At 38.5% G+C, this 19,205-nt stretch overlaps 1 protein-coding gene across 5 annotated transcripts in view; it reads right to left on the bottom strand.

Annotated features, from left to right (window-relative positions):
- The window catches only part of bt (projectin protein bent), a 65,262-nt gene that overhangs the window by 32,670 nt on the left and 13,387 nt on the right, over window positions 1–19,205 (bottom strand). For 3 of the 5 annotated variants that reach the window (XM_090172319.1, XM_090172321.1, XM_090172322.1), the window contains exons 4-17: window positions 8,504–8,666; window positions 5,512–5,653; window positions 5,302–5,437; window positions 5,049–5,233; window positions 4,959–4,977; window positions 4,585–4,795; window positions 4,196–4,513; window positions 4,034–4,124; window positions 3,324–3,635; window positions 2,721–3,252; window positions 2,389–2,437; window positions 2,126–2,202; window positions 1,879–2,045; window positions 36–391 (exon numbers count right to left, since the gene is read on the bottom strand). In XM_090172319.1, the coding sequence (XP_090028445.1) occupies window positions 36–391; window positions 1,879–2,045; window positions 2,126–2,202; window positions 2,389–2,437; window positions 2,721–3,252; window positions 3,324–3,635; window positions 4,034–4,124; window positions 4,196–4,513; window positions 4,585–4,795; window positions 4,959–4,977; window positions 5,049–5,233; window positions 5,302–5,437; window positions 5,512–5,653; window positions 8,504–8,666 (2,758 nt within the window). Of the gene's footprint in view, window positions 1–35; window positions 392–1,878; window positions 2,046–2,125; window positions 2,203–2,388; window positions 2,438–2,720; window positions 3,253–3,323; window positions 3,636–4,033; window positions 4,125–4,195; window positions 4,514–4,584; window positions 4,796–4,958; window positions 4,978–5,048; window positions 5,234–5,301; window positions 5,438–5,511; window positions 5,654–8,503; window positions 8,667–13,176; window positions 13,469–19,205 lie in introns of those variants that run through there. The other 2 variants (XM_090172323.1, XM_090172320.1) reach the window with 2 other exon arrangements.

The raw sequence follows: 19,205 nt of genomic DNA, 5'->3' as shown, positions 1-19,205 counted from the left end.
TACTTCTTTTCGATGTCAAATTAGTATAAACTAACCTCATCCGCCACGATGATGGAAGGTCTCCGAGATAAATTCGGTGTACCCGCGTCCAACATCGATCCTCTTCTGGAGCCCGCTGAATCGACGGAATCTTTCCTGGATGGCTCCGGAGTGGGTTCCTTGACGATGGGAACCGCGGGAATCGTGTCTTTCTCTTTCTTCTTTTTCGGTTCCTCCACCGATATTTTTGGTACTTCTTTCGGCGTTTCGACCTTTTTCGTCTCGACAGTTTCGGCTTTCTTGGCTTCGACCTTTTCGGCGGGTGTCTCTTCGGCCTTTTTCTTTTCTTTCTCACCGCCAGGCGCCGGCTTCAGCAATTCTTTCATAGATTTGAAATCATTTCCTTTTGGCGCTGATATTTGAAACATTGAACATTGAAACGTGTAAACATTTAATTAGTTTGTGATTATTTCTAAACTATTCAAAGACTGTGCATACGCCGTGCAAGTTGTGGTTCCCGCAATTCGATTGTGCTTGAAGTCCAAACCTGTTTTGTTATTGGTTTAGTTTGAAACATAAATCGTGTTCGGCTTTTGTTATACCGGTAACTGAGCTTGACTACTAATTACTAAACATTTATGACCAGCTAACTAATAACGTACAAATGTTTTACGCCTTTCTTTTAAGTGTGACTGTATACTAATAGCTAAAATATGGATCATTTTCAAATCCGAGTTAGTAAACCGTAAGTAAAATAATTTTAATTTTAATTAGTGTTATTTTAAAATAATCTACTATTACAAACAACTAACTGGAATTATGGAGAAAAAAAGCCATAACCTTTCTATCGTTACCGGTATCGCCAACTTTTCACGACAAATATTTTATCACAAACGCTGTTACTCAACGTCTGTCAGAAAACGTAAACAAATACGTTTTATACAAACATATTGACAGATTTGTTTTTTTCCAAAACAAAACAGTTTTTAAAACGATATTAAAAAACGTTTCAATAAAACGTTTTTCAACTAACGTTTTCAGAAAACAACGAAAGCTTCACACAAAAGCTTTCTTAAATTTCACAAACGACAGCTTCACACAAAAGCTCTCTTAAATTGGACAACGAAAGCTTAACACAAAAGCTCTCTTAATTTGAACCACGGAAGCTTAACACAAAAGCTTCCTTGAATTTAACAAAGAAAGCTTCACACAAAAGCTCTCTTAAATTTCACAAACGAAAGCTTCACACAAAAGCTCCCTTAAATTGAACTACGAAAGCTTCGCACAAAAGCTCCCTTAAATTGAACTACGAAAGCTTCACACCAAAGCTCTCTTAAATTGAACTACGAAAGCTTCACACAAAAGCTCTCTAAAATTGAACAACGAAAGCTTCACACAAAAGCTTCCTTGAATTTTAACACCACAAAGCTTCTCACAAAAGCTTTTCACAAAATTCACAATTTCATCAACGTTTTATTAGCAAAATAAAATTTCACAAACAGTTATCTTTTTAAAAATAGTTTCGGCAAATATTTTAGACAAGGAATTCAGATTAAATTTGGAATTATTTCAATAGTATGGTACATGCGTATTAATAACTTGGAATATTTAATACTTTTATAAAGGCTGAACTATTCATTGTTAAATTTAATTAATATTAATAATCATTTGTTAGTATTGCAAAATTACAATTTTATAAGTAGAAAATAGTAAAACTCGGTAGTAAATGAAAGATTAGTAGTTTAATTTAAAATTTGTACTTAAAATGTTCAGGAATGTTACGGTATATTTAATGGGATTTGATATCAAAGATCAAATGCTGCCCGTGATTAATAAAACATATAGACACAATGCATTTTTCCAGAAAACATTTCCCACACTTGACAATGAGAGCCTTACGGTTAACCGTCAGTTTCGCGGATGTTTCTTCTTCTCCGTATTCGTTGATGATTTTGCAAGTGTACGTTCCCGTGTGAGAAGTGCTTGTCTGCGATATTAACAGTTTCGCGAACTTCCCATCGAAAGTAATTGATATTTCTTTAGTCTCCTTGACCTCTCTTCTGGCTCTGTGACATAAATGTATTTTGTTTCATCACACAGCCTCGTTTTCCCTATCGCGAGATCTCTCATAAGCCCTTGGACTTACTTTGACCATTGAACGGTAGTCTTCGAGGTAGAGTCAATCTCGCAGATAAATTCCACACTTTTACCAGCGTCGACAGACTAAATACAACGAAATATAAGTGTTAAAAATGTAAATAGGGAAAACTTCAATTAAATTTACGTATTTAAATCGTAAGTCTCGAATGGTATTACGTTTGATATTGTTTCTTGTATAAGCGAGATTTCTAGACGTATATTTGTTCTAAACGTACGATTTCAGTGAATACGTAAACTCTTTATTGGTACCTTTGCCGTAAGTTTCGATAGAATCTTAGGCTTTTCTCCTTTCGGCTTTCTAAAATTGGTAGAGTAATTGAAATAAATATTTTAAATTTTTTTTCCATGATAAAATTAATGTAGAATTTACAAATAATAGGAAAAGATCCGCTACTTCATGGATTAAACTTAATTATTTTTAATCCATGAAGTAGCAGATCTTATACTATTATTTTTTAATTCTATTTGAAATAAAGATATAATAATAATAATAATAATAATAATAATAATAATAATAATAATAATAATAATAATAATAATATCTTTATATTCAACGGGTACTTTCCCGGATGGTCACTTACTCCGGTTCTTTCCCTTTTGGTGCTTCGGCTTTCTTCTCTGGTTCTTTCGGTTTGGCAGTTTCCTTGGGCTTCTCCGGTTCCTTAGGCTTGGCTTCTTCTTTTGGTTTTTCCGGTTCTTTCTTCTTCGCCGGTTCGGGTTCTTTCTTCTTCTCCGGTTCCGGTTCTTTCTTCTTTTCGGGCTCTTTTTTCTTCTCCGGCTCCTTCTTTTCGGGTTCCTTCTTTTTCTCGGGTTCTTCCTCGACCTCGACTTGAATGGGCGTGGAAGTAACCTCGCCTTTCTCGTTCTTGGCGATGAGCTTGTAGAAGCCCTTGTCCATGCCAGCCGGCTTCTCGATTTCTAAGGCGACCGCGTATTCGCCCTTCGAAACCTCCCTGATGTGCACGATGTGGCGAGAGTCTTGTTTGACCACGTTCGTTTCCTTGTACCACATGCACTCGGGTTTCGCGTTGGATTGAACGTGGCATTCGATAACAATCTTCTCGTGCCTTTCGCGTCGGACAATCCTCGGTCTCTCTTTGATCACTGGAGCCACTATAAGGATTCGGAGAAAGAACTTGTTAGTCGTGGTAAACGCGTTAAACTAATACGAAAGGAAAACTTGCGTTCAATGTTCAATGTGAGATTGGCATTGCTTTCGCCGGCTGAATTTTTGACGTTGCATTTATAAATTCCAGCATCCGCCAACTCAGGATCCTTGAGCTCCAGCCTGATTATGTACACGTCCTTTTCTTCCTTCACCGTTTGTTTGATCCTGGTCGTCTCTTTAATGACCGTGTTTTCCCGGTACCAAACAATGTTAGGTTTGGGCTTCGCTTTGACTTTGCATTCCATGATAATTCTCTTTCCTCCATCTTCGGGGATGATTTTTGGTTTCTCAACAAACGTAGGAGCATCACCTTCGGGTGCCTTCTCGCCTACGGACAAATTGAAACTATTATTACCGGTACCGAACGGTAAACCGAGACATCAGATTATGGCATTTCTATACCCCAGGTCCGCTAGGCACTACTGGGGTACCACCAATTATACAAATTGCTTTGTATTATAAAACAGATAGTGTCATCACGCGTCCCACTAATTTATTTTTATTTAAAGACGAAACCACAAACCGGAACGTACACAAACGTGTTGACAAAAAAACATATAATAAAAGTCAAAAAACGGCTATGTAAAGTTAAAATCGATAAAAAAAACCCCAGCAATCATCCTAGACAAATGTTCCCAAAGTTACTGGTTATAAAACCGAGACGAGGCTAATATTTTTTATGATTATTATATAGGCATCTGAATGAAATTACGAAAGCCATCTAACCTTCAATGTTGAGATTAAGGTTGGCGTTGATTTCGCCTTCTTCGTTTTTAATGTTGCACTTGTAAGTTCCGCCGTCTTCTTTTGAGGCATCCTGGCGAATGGAAAACAGAGTTAAATACTGACATTCTCGTACTCTTTGAATTTGATTAGTTCAACATTTACCTTAATTTCCAGCGTGACTATGTACTCTTCTTCACCCGCGGCGGTGACTTTGCTTTTGATACGATTGGTTTCTTTGACTATCGTCGTTCCGCGGTACCACGTAACTGTGGGTTTGGTCTCGGATTTTACCCGACACTCCATGACAATTAACGCCCCTCCCTCCTTTGGAATGATCTTTGGCTTTTGGATAAATGACGGTGGTTCTCCGTCCTTCTGAGAATCACCTCCTTGAAAGTTAAGCGCAATATTGGCGTTGCTTTCTCCTAAAGCGTTTACCGCGTTGCATCTGTAATTCCCACCATCCTCGGTGGTTGGGTCCTGAAGGAATTTCCACGCTTAGTTTATTTTATTTTTTTCAAAACCAATCGAGTGGCATCTAAGACACTGACCCTTATTTCCAAAGCGAGTAAGTAAGTTTCCTTTTTAATTTCTTTTTTCATGGTTTTTAGCCTATCGCCGTCTTTCAGCTGTTTGGTACCATGAAACCACGTTATTTCGGGGAAAGGGTGCGCTTCCAAGATACACTCCAGAATGAGACCTTCTTCCTCTTGTCTTATTGTAGGCTTCTTTGGAAACCTCGGCGCTTTACCTTCGGGAACTCTAAGGATAATCAAAAATCAAACGCTTTCAATAGGAATTTGAAATATTTTAGAATTAAGTCGATACAGCTATCTCACGAATGGCTACCGTCGGTAAACGACAGTGAACTAAATAACGCACTTCAACAAATAAAATATTGGTAAATTGTAAATTCACTACGTACTTGGGTTTCCCAGAGTCCCCTAAAATGAAAATAAGAAAAAGTTTAGAAGGGTAATTACGCGTGAAGGTTACCTAATTCGTTTCATTTTACCTTCGAAATTGAGGTTTATATTTGCGGAAGCTTCGCCATTTTTATTTTTAGCGACGGCTTTGTATTCCCCGCCGTCTCCAGCAGCTACGTTCGCTATCTCCAACGACACAATATGATTCACTTTATCAGAAACCAGGTTGTATTGGAAACGACCCGCGTTTTTGACTAAAGCTCCTTTGTGGAACCTAAACAACGAAAGAATGGTCGCGTTATTCCTTAGACTTTAATTTTTCTAACTAAATCGTTATTTCACCATTCTATGGTTGGTTTCGGATCGGCCACTAGACGGCATTCGAAAATAATTTTGTTGTTGTCGTCCGATTGTCGAATGATCGGTTTCTCTGTAAAAGTCGGTTTGGCTCCGTCGGCACCTACTGAAGCGTCGTCACCTAGGACAAAGAAATGTCACGTTAAAAATACGCGGAAGAGTTTTCATACGCGGGAAAACGTGTTTTTTGCTTACTGTCGAAATTTAAACTAATTGTGGCGTTGCTTTCCCCGAGTTCGTTTTTCGCCGTTACTTTGTACTTTCCGGCGTCCTCGACCGTCACATCTTTAATTTCCAGAACCGAATGGTACGAATTTCCATCCTTTTCCGCTGTCACCTTCAATTGAAAAAGGGACTATTAGTATAATCCCGATCGTGAAAATAATAATATAATGTGCTTTATAGCAACGTTCCTTATTAATATTGAATTCCCTCGGGCTTTAAACTCAATCACTGTGCGTTACCCGGATATGGTACGACCCAGAGGTGTTGCCTGAGGGGGCACAAGGGTCACATTTCCCCCCGAAACGTATGGTTTTCTTAACCTTATTTATCAATTGCTTCCCCCCCCCACCAAAATTCTGGATACGGCACTGGTATTAGGAAGCAACTAAGGATGACGCAAATTAGCCAAGCTCCGCGAATAACTAAAAAATAGGACAATTCTAATTGTTTGTATTATTTAATCATTATTTCGAATATACGAAAGTTGGCAAGGCCATTTTAGCTACTTAAGGTCACGCAAGTAGTTGAAAGGTTCAATCAGTGCCAGATTAAGGACTGGTAGTGGTTGTGCGCTTTCTCGGACCTCAAACTGGAAACATTCACGATCAATTCGCTACTTTATGAAATTCCTAGCCTCGTGGATTTTGATGAACGTAGAAGATGGATAAGTCATTGTATAGTTGTACATTGCGATACATAATCATAATGTATGTCAACATTCAAAGATTTGATTATTTTTCGTTTAAAAGCCCCATAATGTTTCTATAGATTTTTATTGTGTAGATTATTACGATATTATATTATATTACGTAAGGGGTACGAGATATATTGATGTCGTGTTTAAGCCATACTTTGAAGGACTAATTTTAGAAACTTCAGGGTACTTATCAGTGAGCTTTTTACGCGATGGAACTAAGTCTTTGAAACAGTCTTTGCCGTTGCGAAGCCTTTCTGACTAGCCGTAAAATATTATTGCTTGAGAAGAGCCTTAGCTCTACGATATTTTCAAGTATTGCATATTGTTTCTGTAAAGGCAATTTTAAGCTTCATCCCCGAATTCGACAGATATCATCTTGTAATGTAATTGAACTTTTTTTTTATATATTTACATATCCAACGGCAGTTTACGTAAGCTGATAGGAAAATATGTTGTTTAAAAATATGGCATTTGCCTAAAACCTTTTAAGCGGGGTGTAAATCGCGGTACGTGAGAGTTTTTAGCAAAAGGCGATCGGTGTGAAATATGTTTACATTAAGTTCTATCTATGGGGCCGTCCAATTTTAGCATTCACGCCGTTTCTTCTTAGTGCACCGTAACTACCGTTATCTCAGCGGGCTATTTTTAAACGCTTGTCGCTGAACTAAATGGAAGTAGAAATACTCTACCCAAGTCGCCTCTGAGTCTAGAAACCTAAAACGATACTTAGGTCTATTGAGTTACCGTTAATATTTTCACTATCAGACAGTAAGAAATTCCAAAAAATTGGAATTGGTGAGTAGCTGAATTCTATAATAATTTTGGTATTGCATTTTTATTTAACATGTCCCACGACATTTTAAAAAAGAGCGGGAAAATTCCTAACTAAACCAATGCCATTTGAGTACAAATAACAATTTTTGGCTCAGGCATTTTTTATTTTAATTCAGAAATTAACCTGTTTTACTAAAATATTAGTTATTAAAATGTTGACCGCCAGAGCCGACTTGCAATAAAATGTTTAAGACATATAATTTTAGTATTTATTAATTAAGTACACTTTTGTAAATTAAAAAAACGACATTCTATGTTTAAAAATTCTATGTACATTAATTTAAGCCTTTTTAACGAAACATAACCAGTTTTTCTAAAATACATGTAATTAAAATATTTACTGGGAGCAACACGACTGAAATTTACAAATTTCCATTACCCGGTGTGTTTTTATGTGTATTCCAGAAACGTGTTTCTAATCATTACAAGGGGCTTTTAATTGGATTTAACTAACCATTTTTATTTTAATAACCACAGGAAAGCACTATAAGTAATTGCCACCTAGGAGCAACAAACACAAGGAGAACGCAGCTAGCCTTTAACCACGCTAACGAAGGGTTGTGCACGAATTTCATTGGACGAGCGTCACGAGCCTTTACGGAGTTTCCCCTAGCGTCTAGCCAATGAAAAATGTACACAAGAAAATCCACGACTTTTGACGGGTTGCGTTCTCCTTGTGTGGGGTGTTGTGTTTGTTGCTCCTAGTTGCCAACAATCTCTAGGAAACTAATTGTATTAGAATATTAAGTCAACTTAAAAAATGCAATTATCATATTGGTACCTCATATAATTAATTAATGTTATATATTTTTGATACGTAGTTTGAAGTAACAATATACATGTAGATTTCCGGTTTTTCCGGGCCCACAAATGTTTTACGAAAAAACCTGTAGTGCATTGAGCTATGAAGAAAAATACTATGGCTTTGGATAGATCATCCTCACTAGCCATTCGATTAAACGGAACGACAATGTAAAACAGGTGATTGGATAGATACTTCGGAAATATTTATCAAAGTTCAAGATTGTTCCAGATTTATCTTGTCCCATTTCGATTATTATGTACCGAAAATGAATTAAGGTAAACAAGGAATATGTGGGCAACACACTGATTCCTGAAAAAAAAAACCTCCACTTATCCTCGTGTAATCAAAGAAGGCAAGACACTCCGTGAAGGCGGATAATATCTTCCGCGAATCATAAAAACAGATCGAGGCTGTAGTTGCAGCCACAATTTATCTGTTAAACTTAATTCATTCTTGACCATACTAATAGATAATAGAAGTTTTCATACAGGCGTAAAAGGTAGTTGTTAAAGCTGTAGTAATCATCCTTTGGATACCATAAAAATCGGTCACTTGTTATGACGTTCCGTTATAAACTCGAGGCAAGTAATTTCAATTTAGGAGACATATCTATGATCTAAACTCACCTTAAATCTTCCCTTCCCCTCAACCAAGTTATTGTTGTGAAACCAACAAATGACCGGCGTAGGGTCGGCCAAGATTCGGCACTCGAAGAGTAGCCTTCTACCGTCATCTTCCTGTCGGATCGACGGTTTCTTGGCAAACGTCGGCGCGATGCCATCAACTTGCCTGCAAACGATATACGCATTAAAATTATACTCTAATTGTAACTCTTTGGTTAGCGGGATACAATGGATGCAAAATATTTCTAGATAAATTTAATTCTGAATAATATTAAAAACATCACTGTCATAAAGCGTTAGACTAGGGCAAAAAACGGGTCATTACGACCATTTTAGGTTCACGTCATTGGCACCGCTATAAAACACCTTTTGGTAAGGGCTTAATCTTCCTAATATTTGCCTACAGTTAATTAGTTTTTAAATACATCAACTTTAAATTCTGGAGAACTGAATTTATGAATCTGGAGAAGTTGAACATAATCCAACTTTTGATGTATATTAGTTGCCAACAGGATCGTTAACTAATTTTATAAAATAAAGCGTAATTTTTTTATTTTATAAAAAAACGCCATTTTTCAAGTCAAATTAACGAGTTTGGTATTAAGAAACGCGGTTTGATATTTGAAGTGTAAGAAATTCCAAATTGTAACAATTTAAGGCATCGCTACGTTCCAATTCTTATTTACAAGTGGAAAAATGGTTGTTTAAACGAATGGTTCTTTGTCATATATGACGAGACAATTATTAGAGCTTTGAAGAAAGAAGGTATCACGAGCGAAAGATTTTTTGTTTATACGATGAGCTATTTTCGACCCTTTTGTTGAGCGGATGAGCCGGCCAGAAGGCATACTTGGCATAAAAATCCAATTGTTTTTACATTATTACGTAACTTAAGGCTTATATATTTGTACAAAGCATCACAGTTTGTGTACAGTATTTATCTACGCTAATTCGCGCAATGAAGCGATTCGGCTGTTTTCTTTGGGAACAGGCATCTTTCTTCGTCTAGTGATATTTTCTTTTCTCGAATCAGGAGAACTCATCTTTTCCCTCCTTCTCCTCCTGCCGGCTCATTTTATCTCAACAAAATTCAACAGTCGCGTACGTGGACAGCCTATATATTTCCACGAATATGACTCTTAACCGCTGCCAAAAAAAACTGGAGTTCCATAACGTAAACGTTTAATTTCTAAAAAAAAAGTATCCTATACTTTCTTAGAAACATTCCACGTCACTTTTCATAACGAGTCACGGTTTAAAATTTCTTAGGATAGTTGAAATTGTCCTTGCTACTGCAACTCACTATAGTCAATACACCACTTTTTGTTAACAAGGAAAACCTCTTAGCAAATGGAGAGGGTATTTGCAAACTAGTAGGAGTATATAGTTCCCAGGTGTTCGCGAAGATTATACCGGATTTAGATTTTGAGTTGCCTTAGGCTTCTCTTTCTTTCCAAAGAACCACCACTATCACCTAATAGAATTAAAATATCTATTAAGCAAATTAAGTACATAAAACTCGCAAAACAAATATTTTTGACAATTTTAAAATTAATTTAAATTGACGACATTCACCCTCGCAGTTCTTTCAAATTCGATTTATAGACAAATAAAAGTGTTAATGTTTCTTCAACGTCTATTGACAAAAGTACTGAAGCTTGGCGTATTCAACTGCCGTTTTGTTGTAATCATATTTTATTTCTAAAATGTTATTAAAAGTCCAGCCTTTACTAAGCAGCTACCTATCGTGAAATGGGGAAACTAAATTAGCGAGGGAAAACGTACCGCAGCTAATGAAAATTAGGTTAATTATTAGGCTCTAAACATTTGATCAGAGACTTTTGAATTTCCCCAACAAACCAATGAGGTGAAAACGAAACCAAACGGTACCCCCCCCCCCCTTTGAATTTAAATATTTTTAAATTTTAACGATGACGCGTATCCGATAGATTTCGTTTAAAATTGAATATTCCTAGCTTGATGAACTCGGGATATTGATACGTTGGTGTTCTGGTTCGCCCGATTTTATACATCCATCGTTAAAGCCCTATAGACCAGTTGCTCGAATCTTGAAGGCTATAGTGATAAACGGAACCTGTGTAAGTCCATCTCCGTCAAGGAAGACGCTTTTTCATTCATAGCTGGCGGACTTGGCCTTTTACCAGTTTCAGAAATCCGTAGCCTTCCAAGTAACTGGTTTACGGGGCTTCCATCCTTAAGGTATAAAGTTTCCAGCGACTTAAATGAAGAGGTTAGTTTTTTACGGGACCTTGCGAAGAAAGAAAGCTTAAGGTAAAGCGATCTCGTTTTGGCAAAAGCGTCGAGACCGCGACCCGAGTGCTTTTTACTTCTTTTTGGTCCATTTTTCGGGTGTGACAGACAGGAATGCCGCTGTACGGAACCTGGCTCGCGTAATTACTGCGCTTGTATTTAAATTATACCAGTTTCTGAATTTTTCCGAGGTTTGTTGGCAAAGATACCGTTGCGGAGAGCGAGCGCTACTTCGTGTTTTTTATTCCCGCATCCGCGAAGAATTCCAACCGTTTGTACGCGGAGGGGGGAGTGTACTGGAGAGCTATTTTTGTCCCGTCGTACGCGACTCTAGGACCATTCGCTTCTCCAGAAGTGGCCGTCAAAGTGTCACCGAAATTTTAAAATGAAATGAAAAGTAGGACGTAACCTTCGAAGCAATTAGCTTAGGACGCCAAAAGGTTTAAGCTTAGAATTGTCATAGTTTACATTGTTTCAATTGGATTTGCTTCTAGAAATTATTTGCTTCTATTATACAAGCAGGGGCGTATTAACCATTAGGCAAAGTAGGCACGTGCCTAGGGCGCCATTTTTCTAAGGACGCCAAAACTCTGATAAAGCCCCATGGTCCATATACTTGGCTTGCCCCTACTAAAAATAACGCCGAAAAGGTTTGGGGAAACTAAAATATATTTATTTATTTATTAAAAACCGATACGCCCCTCCTTAGCTGACCAATGCCTAGGGGCGCCAAATTTTTCTGTGCCTAAAGGCGCCGAAAGGGTTAATCCGCCCCTGTATATAAGAGAAATCGCAATTTTTTGGGATAACGTTTTGCGACTCGCGCTTGAAAATAGTTTCGGGCTGCCAAATTAAACTAACCACTTGGTTATTTTAATTTTATATTAAATCGTGATTATACGTAAATTATAAACATTAATAAAATTTTTAATGGCCGTGGGTGGAATTTTAAAAGTAATTTAATAAAAAGGAGGAATTGCAATGGCAGTTTTTTTTAAATAAAATTTTAATAATATTAATGGGTGTAGAGAGTCCAATAAATACGTTTTCGGCTCTTTACTTATAGGTAAATTAGTCTTTTTTATTAATTTTTCGAAATATCTGAATCGGCGAGGAAAATCGATACCTAAGAAGGTCGAACTGACAACGGTGTAGTTTCTCGAAAGTATCAAGAGCTCTTTACAAATGTACTGAGGACCTCTTACGCTTTGGTTAAGCATAATGGGTTTTTGCAAGGGCAGTTTAAGTATCAAACTTAGTGTATTCCATTTGGTCGCGCCACCCACGCTCAGGAATCAGCTATTCGAATCGGGATTTCTCCCCAGCTTTAAATTCATTAGCCGCCATCAGTGAACTCTCGCGTTTTAGCCGATAAGGCCGAAGAGAGCGTAAACGAGATGGACTGTCAACTTCTGGGATTGACAGAAAGACGGCTCGCGCGTTTCAACGGCGCGATGAACGTGCAGCCTGCTGGAAGAGATATTTTTTCCTGGCTCTATCACGGTCGGGAGCATCACCTTTTAAGTATCTCGAAAGAAGACGACGAACTATATCCACCCTCCCTCTTGCCAGCTCGACGATAGCGCTATCGCACGCTACGCTATATAGCTAAAATGGCTACGTTTCAAAAGAATATTTTTTCTGTAAACATAAAACATTGGGGGTTTAAGAGGAACAAAAGTTATTTCTGAGCTACGGTGCTGATAAATGGAGCTTCCTTTAAATCATTTTTAGAGCGGGGCGGTTTAAAAATAGGATTTCAAGTTCCCGCGACTGCCGTCGCTTCGGGGTAGACTAAAGTGGTTTTAGGCATAATGGGAGATACGTTTCGGGTCTTGAGAGGCAAATTCAAGGTGTCCGAATACGTCCTTTTTCGAAGAGAAACGTATCGAGCCATACTTTTTTAAGTTTCAAGTAGGAGCTTTCTATTGAAATATGATACGACACTAAGATTCATTATTTACGACCGTTATCATTTATACCCTTCGATACGAGTGTTTCAACCGCCTCGCGTTAATTATCTTAAAGGTGGGGCGTTTGGTTTATTCGTTGTAGGCGGGGTGCGACTCTGGGAAACCATCTTACCTCGATGGTTGCTGGTCGTTGCTAATCCTCTAGATAAATGTCTGTGAATGTTAACAAAAATATTCCTTATCGCATTCTTTTAAAATATTTATTTGAGGCTTTTGACCGTTGTATAAGGGGTAAAATCGGTCACGGCCCGTAGAAAGGTGTCCGTTTTAGGAAAAGACAAATGGGCAGTCCGAAGTTTCTAATCAGAGAATTGAACATGCTATTATTTTGAAACGTACGTTACGAAAGTCAAGAATATTTGTAAGATTAAAGTGGCGCGCTAATATATTACTGAGGGTAAAAAAGGCATTCGACAAAACGATCTTAATTACCCTTTGCCCATGTTTGGATTATCCCGTCACAGTGGCGGCGAAAGAAATTTCGAAATATTAATCCAAAGAAGAAGACGCTACAATGTATTCCTCAAACACCATGTCTTCTTCGCGACGATTCACAATTCACAAATATCTTCGCCCCGGATAACCTTTAATCCTTGCCGCGGGTGTCGCTGAGAAAACGAGCCCAGTGATCGGTCGGCTCAAGTGGTTTTCCAGCGAGCAAAAGCCACTCTTCCGGAGTCAACCGTTCCTGGAGTACTGCCGATACCGAGAGACCCGATTAATAGACAGAGCGATCCTCGCGGAAGCCCTCCGAGGAAAGCTGTGACGGAAGCCAAATATGGGGCAACTTCCTTCCCCCACGCCCCCCTCTCTTCTCTATCCTGATCCTCTCTCTCTCTCTCTCTCTCGCTCTAATCCCAACCACCCCCTCAAGTTTACTGAGTTCCTAAAATTACCCGCGACAGCCCCGCGCTTTCAACTCTTCTCCGGATTCTCGCTCCCTTCGGTGGTTTCTCGAGCCAACCTCGGAGTGGATTTGGGACATCTGCCTCCGCGGTTCGCGCTCCCGTGACTTTTGGAGCCTGTAACCGTTTATAATTATAGTTTCTGCGACTACGATCGAACGAATTGGCATTCTTTCGGAAATGATACATAATGTAACCACTGTTTTCGCCCCATTCAATTTATCGAAATGATTCATTGTGGGTTTATTTACGCTTATCATCTAGGTATTAATATTTCAGAGAGCTGCACCACACTATCTTCGAAATTTCGTAACTTCCCTAACGGCTTAAGTTCTTGGACTCTTTTTTCCCTATTCGCGTTTTCGCCCATGCCAGGGTATCACCGAAATACGACACTGATTCTACATTCGAAGAGTACGACGTTATCAGTAGTGAAGTGATCTCTGCCAAAAGTGTTTAATAAAAGAAATTGTCAAAAAAATAGTTTAGGAAAAAATATTCCTCTATTTAAGAAATCTCAAAATTATTAAAAATTCTGAATTTTTGTTTTTTATTTGAAGGTTAGCTGTAGTTCTTCGAGAAATGATTCGTATACGCGCACGGACAATCAGCTAGGTATGTCGATTTCCCGACGAGGGGATAGTGTTATTTTAATTGGGTCAAAAATAATGAAAAAGTCAGATTTATCTTTCTTTAAAATCCTCGGATATCCGCGGGACCGGCGTGTTTTCTTCAAACAACGAACACAGCGTCATTGTTCCTTCATTGTGATCCTCCTCGTTGGTTTAATTATAGTCGCCTTCGACCTACTAAATGCAAAACGACGCCAAGGACTCCGTTGTTTTAGTCATAGGTTGTTCTGGTAGAGGAGGCGGCAGCACCTGTTTCCCTCTCCTACCGCGAGATCAAAATAGCTTCGGGATTCACCGTGAAGAGATGTTTTTCTTATGCCCTTTTTTCTCTCAAAAGTCTTGTACCGCGCTTCGAAATTTTAAAGAAAGTACTTTTTTTTCGTATACTCAACGCTCTTCTTTCGCTACAGTGGCCTTGACTCTAGTTTAAAAAGAGTGCCGTACAAAGAGATGGATTGATATCTTTCCTTAATGAGCTAGTGAAATATCAAAAACGCTCTTTTATTTGGCAAATATCCTGTATTTTCCCGAATAATCTGAGTCTTAATTGTAGAGTGAGGCCTCAAGTCCAGGCCTGTGTATTGGGGGGGGGGGGGGGCGCAAGAGATGCTCAGGGCACCCAAATGAATACTTGAGCATCACCAACCCGACTGACCCAAAAAAAAAATCGATTGCTCAACTACCAACTAATATCATATAACATCGGTTACCTATATTTTTAATAAAATATTCTGTTTAAAAAATAACAAAATAAAGCCAATTTCGGTATAATTAAAAGTTTCCGGGAGTTAAAAATTACGATTTTTAGTATCAAGGCATTGGCGCCCCCAAACAAATTTGAGCGCCCCCGAGTTTTGGCGGCTGGCTACGGGCCTGCCACATTCGCCTAAGGGGCATCGCCAGGCCTCCGCCATTCTGCGCTATTATTTGGGGCTTTGAAAGAGCCTCCGTGGAATTTAAACTGCTCCAAACGCCCAAATCTATGTATTATTACAGAAGAAAATCATATTAGAAACCATTAAATGTAATTAAAACACTATTAAATTTGTATTTTACGTATAAATAGGTTAAAAGGTTAAAAAAATCCGCGTACGGTAAATGACCGGATGATAAGCGGCCAAATATAACTCGAGATGAAAATATTCATTTTAAAGACTCAATTTTGATAGAATCCATTTTAAAGACTCAATTTTGATATAGTCTAGACTGTATCAGATATCGAAGTTTATTTTCGAATACTTTTCCGTCACATCAATATAGATTAACCCGTTGAAATGAACAAGGCGGGAAAGCCACGTTATACTTTGAAATCTGCAATTCACTCAAATGTGAATTAATAGTTCTTTTTATAAAATAACGGGGCCTTCTGGTTTTAATGTCACCTAGGAGCAACAAACACAAGCAGAACGCAGCTAGCCTTTAAATACGCTAAGGCAGTGTTGTGTACAAATTTCATTGGACGAGCCTTTACGCTAAATGTTTTACGGAAAGGGGGAAGACAATATCCGAATTTTCCCCTTCCGACGGCAGCAGGCGCTAAAGCGTCTAACCAATGAAAATTGTACGCAAGAAAATCCATGACTTTTGATCGGTTGCGTTCTCCTTATGCGGGGTGTTGTGTTTGTAGCTCCTAGATGTCAGTCTCTTACTTTTACAAGTTTACGAGCGCGCGCTACAGTAGCGAGGAATATAGGTTTTTCTAGTGCACGTGCAAACCGCGCGTGCAAAGAATCTATCTATATTATAAAAACCGCTTCGTCGTCGTCGTCGTCGTTCGAGCTTTTGGTTAGTCAGTAAGGAAGGCGAAGGCGGGCCGGCGAGGAAAAAGCGACCCGCGGAACAGAGTGAAACCGAGACTGCCTTTGGCTTCGCTACTGAGGTGGTTCGACTATCTATTTTGAGCTTTTGGTTAGTCAGTAAGGAAGGCGAAGGCAAGCCGGCGAGGAAAAAACAACCCGCGGAACATAGGGAAAGCGAGACTGCCTTTGGCTTCGTTACTGAGGTGGTTAGACTATCTATTTTCTCAAAATCTGTCGTCCCTGAGAGTTGGGCCGTGTTTGTCCCAACACGCAATACACAAGAAATTTTCTCTCTGTTTCCACGGCAAATTTCGGAGGGGGGGGGGGGGGGAGGATAGTGTGGGGTAGTTTCAGAAGACCTGTTAGTTTCGGAAACGGGGAAGGGCGGGGGGTTTCGGGGTCGTTCCGATTTAAAAGTCCTGTGGCCTTTATACATTAGCCATTGGATACAGGGGGTTTAAAGGGGTACATGGGGGTTTGGTACGACTGCGAGTTTGAGTTATTTTTGCGGGGAAAAGGGTACCACGGTAATTATCACATGCGCAAAAGGGGGAGGGGTACCCCGGTAATTATCATATGGGAAAAAGGGGGAGGAAGGGCTTTACTGGGGTGGTTCTACTATGGGGAAAAGGGTACCACGGTAATTATCACATGGAAAAAAGGGGGAGGTGGGTACCACGGTAATTATCACATGGGAAAAAGGGGGAGGTGGGTACCACGGTAATTATAACATGAGAAAAAAGGGGATGAACGGTAATTATCAAATGGGAAAAAAGGGGAGGTATGGCCTTCCTGGGGTGGTTCTCCTTTGGGGAAAAGGGTACCATGGAAATTATCGCATGTGAAAGGGGGGGGGGCCTTACGGGGGGAGGTAGACTATGGGGTTAAGGGTACCATGGAAATTATCGCATGGAAAAAAGGAAGGGCGCCTTACTGCGGTGGTTCGACTATGGGGAAAAGAGTGCCACGGTAATTATCGCATGGGTAAAAGGGGTTGGGGGGGCGTACTGGGGTGGAGTGCCTCGAAACACACAACTAGCTGAGGGCCCACCTGTAAGGCGGGCTTCTCGGTTAGTATACTAATAAAGCTGTGCTGCGTCTTGTGATGTAAGAGCAATATATTATATTTTTTACTTTTATTATAGAAACATCTATTAAAACGTTACTTACTCTAAACTTCATAGTGTATTTTATGTTTTAGCGAAAAGCAATATTTTAGTTTTGAGTCCCTTAAAATAGTTAATTTAGGGTAACGCTCCGTCCATAAATTACGTAACGCGAGAAATCTACTTTTTCCCCTCGTAAAACAAAGAAACAATTGAAAGGAAATACACCCCTCAATTAAATAATGCAGAAAAAGTCGTGCTGTAAAACCGAGGGGTAAGACACTCTGCGAACTCGGTGTACACTGCCGTACCTTTGACAGTACTAAATGGAACTCGCGAACTCTTGAAAATATGTACCTTTAACAGTGCTAAATGCACGAACTCGGTGTACAGATTATCTGAATCTGTCTTATCCCTTGTGTAAAACAGTTTTAATGCATCACCGTGTTGCCAACGGGACATTTTAAAAAGGACATTGGGTCTTTTTTTCGCGCGTGATGACGCCAAAGCTTTTATGTATCCAACTTGAACCTTTCCCCTCTATTACAATAGCACCCTTAATTTTAAAACATTGAAAATTAAATTTAATATTAACATATTAAACTAAAGTTAAAAGGAACCACCTATGGACTGCATTGAAAAGGATGATAAAATTGACGAATAAGTAGATAAGTCCATAATGAAAAGGGATAATAAAGCTAAACCCTAAACAAATAGATCTTCGAGTGAATTATTAAATTAAAATAATAATAATAATAATTTAATTATTCACTCTAAGATCTATTTGATCCGAGTTTCGCGTTTTTGTTTGCTCGAAGACCTATCGGTACGAGCTATTAGTAAGTTTTTAAATTTCTTCAAATTTGTTTAGGGTTTAGCTTTATTATCCCTTTTCATTATGGACTTATCTACTTATTCGCCAATTTTATCATATTAAACTAAATATTATCAAGAATATTATAAATGATAATAACATGTAATTAAGGCTCCAATATTGAAGTTTGTTTTACATAACATTTTAGTGCTCCATCGTCTTCCCCAGGGTTGGCACTTTGTTTTAATAAAAATCAAATCAAATCGGATTTTTTTATTTTATTGAATTTATTGATTTTTATTTAAATAATGGCTCTTATCCTGCGTAATTAACGGATATTATACTTTTCTCAGTTAGTTGATCTTCAATTAAATGAAATCTCAATTAAATTAAATTACTATTTAATATTTTAGTTTGATTAGATTTGATATGTATTTAAATTTTTTAGGAACCTACTTTTTGCCATTTTTAATTCCTTTATTGAAATACTTTGTGTGATTAAATTTTTTTTAAATAACAAGATTCAAATCATGATTTCATGATTTAATTTGCGAGGGGCACCCTTTAGAGATACTGTTTGAAGATTTTGCGGATCAAGTAGTGGGGAATCGCCGGTGGAATCTCCGCCCGGCCTGCCAAGTTCTCTCGGAATATTAGTTTTTTCATCAAAGTAAAAAAGTAAATCCCGGTTCTTTTCGACTAACTTGACCGATAAGTTTGTCGCCAGTCATCTTGGCTAACTCCCAGTCATAAAAACTGAGAAATAGTAATTAAGATTCGTGACCTGATCCTAATTTAGCTGCTGAATATCAGTGATATGTATAGTTTCAAAATTAATCTATTGGAGATTATCTTCTCCAGGCACTTCGGTGCCAAGAGACGTATATGATCATTTCAGAAGCCATAATTCATTTTTCCGCGACTGATTTTTGTGCTCAGTGCAGTGAGCCGAATATCCCTCTTTGCGCTATTTCACACAGTGAGTTTTTGCCACGAAAATTCCGCTGTGCTATTTTTACGAAAGTGCTACGGTCGCCTCGCTTATTTTGCATAAAAAAAAATAAATAAACCGTCATATTTGTTCAATCCTTAACTCCGGGTTCCCTGAAGGTTTATGTAAAATTACTGTTAAATCCTATCCTTCAAGTAGCGATTATTTGACCTTGGCGCCATCTGTTTTCGAAAAAGATAACTATTCCCTAATG

This window comes from Leiobunum rupestre, chromosome 4, assembly GCF_980474605.1.
Source record: "Leiobunum rupestre chromosome 4, qqLeiRupe1.1.hap1, whole genome shotgun sequence".
Classification (NCBI taxonomy): Eukaryota; Metazoa; Arthropoda; class Arachnida; order Opiliones; family Sclerosomatidae; genus Leiobunum; species Leiobunum rupestre.
This window is presented reverse-complemented; position numbering and strand designations above follow the sequence as displayed.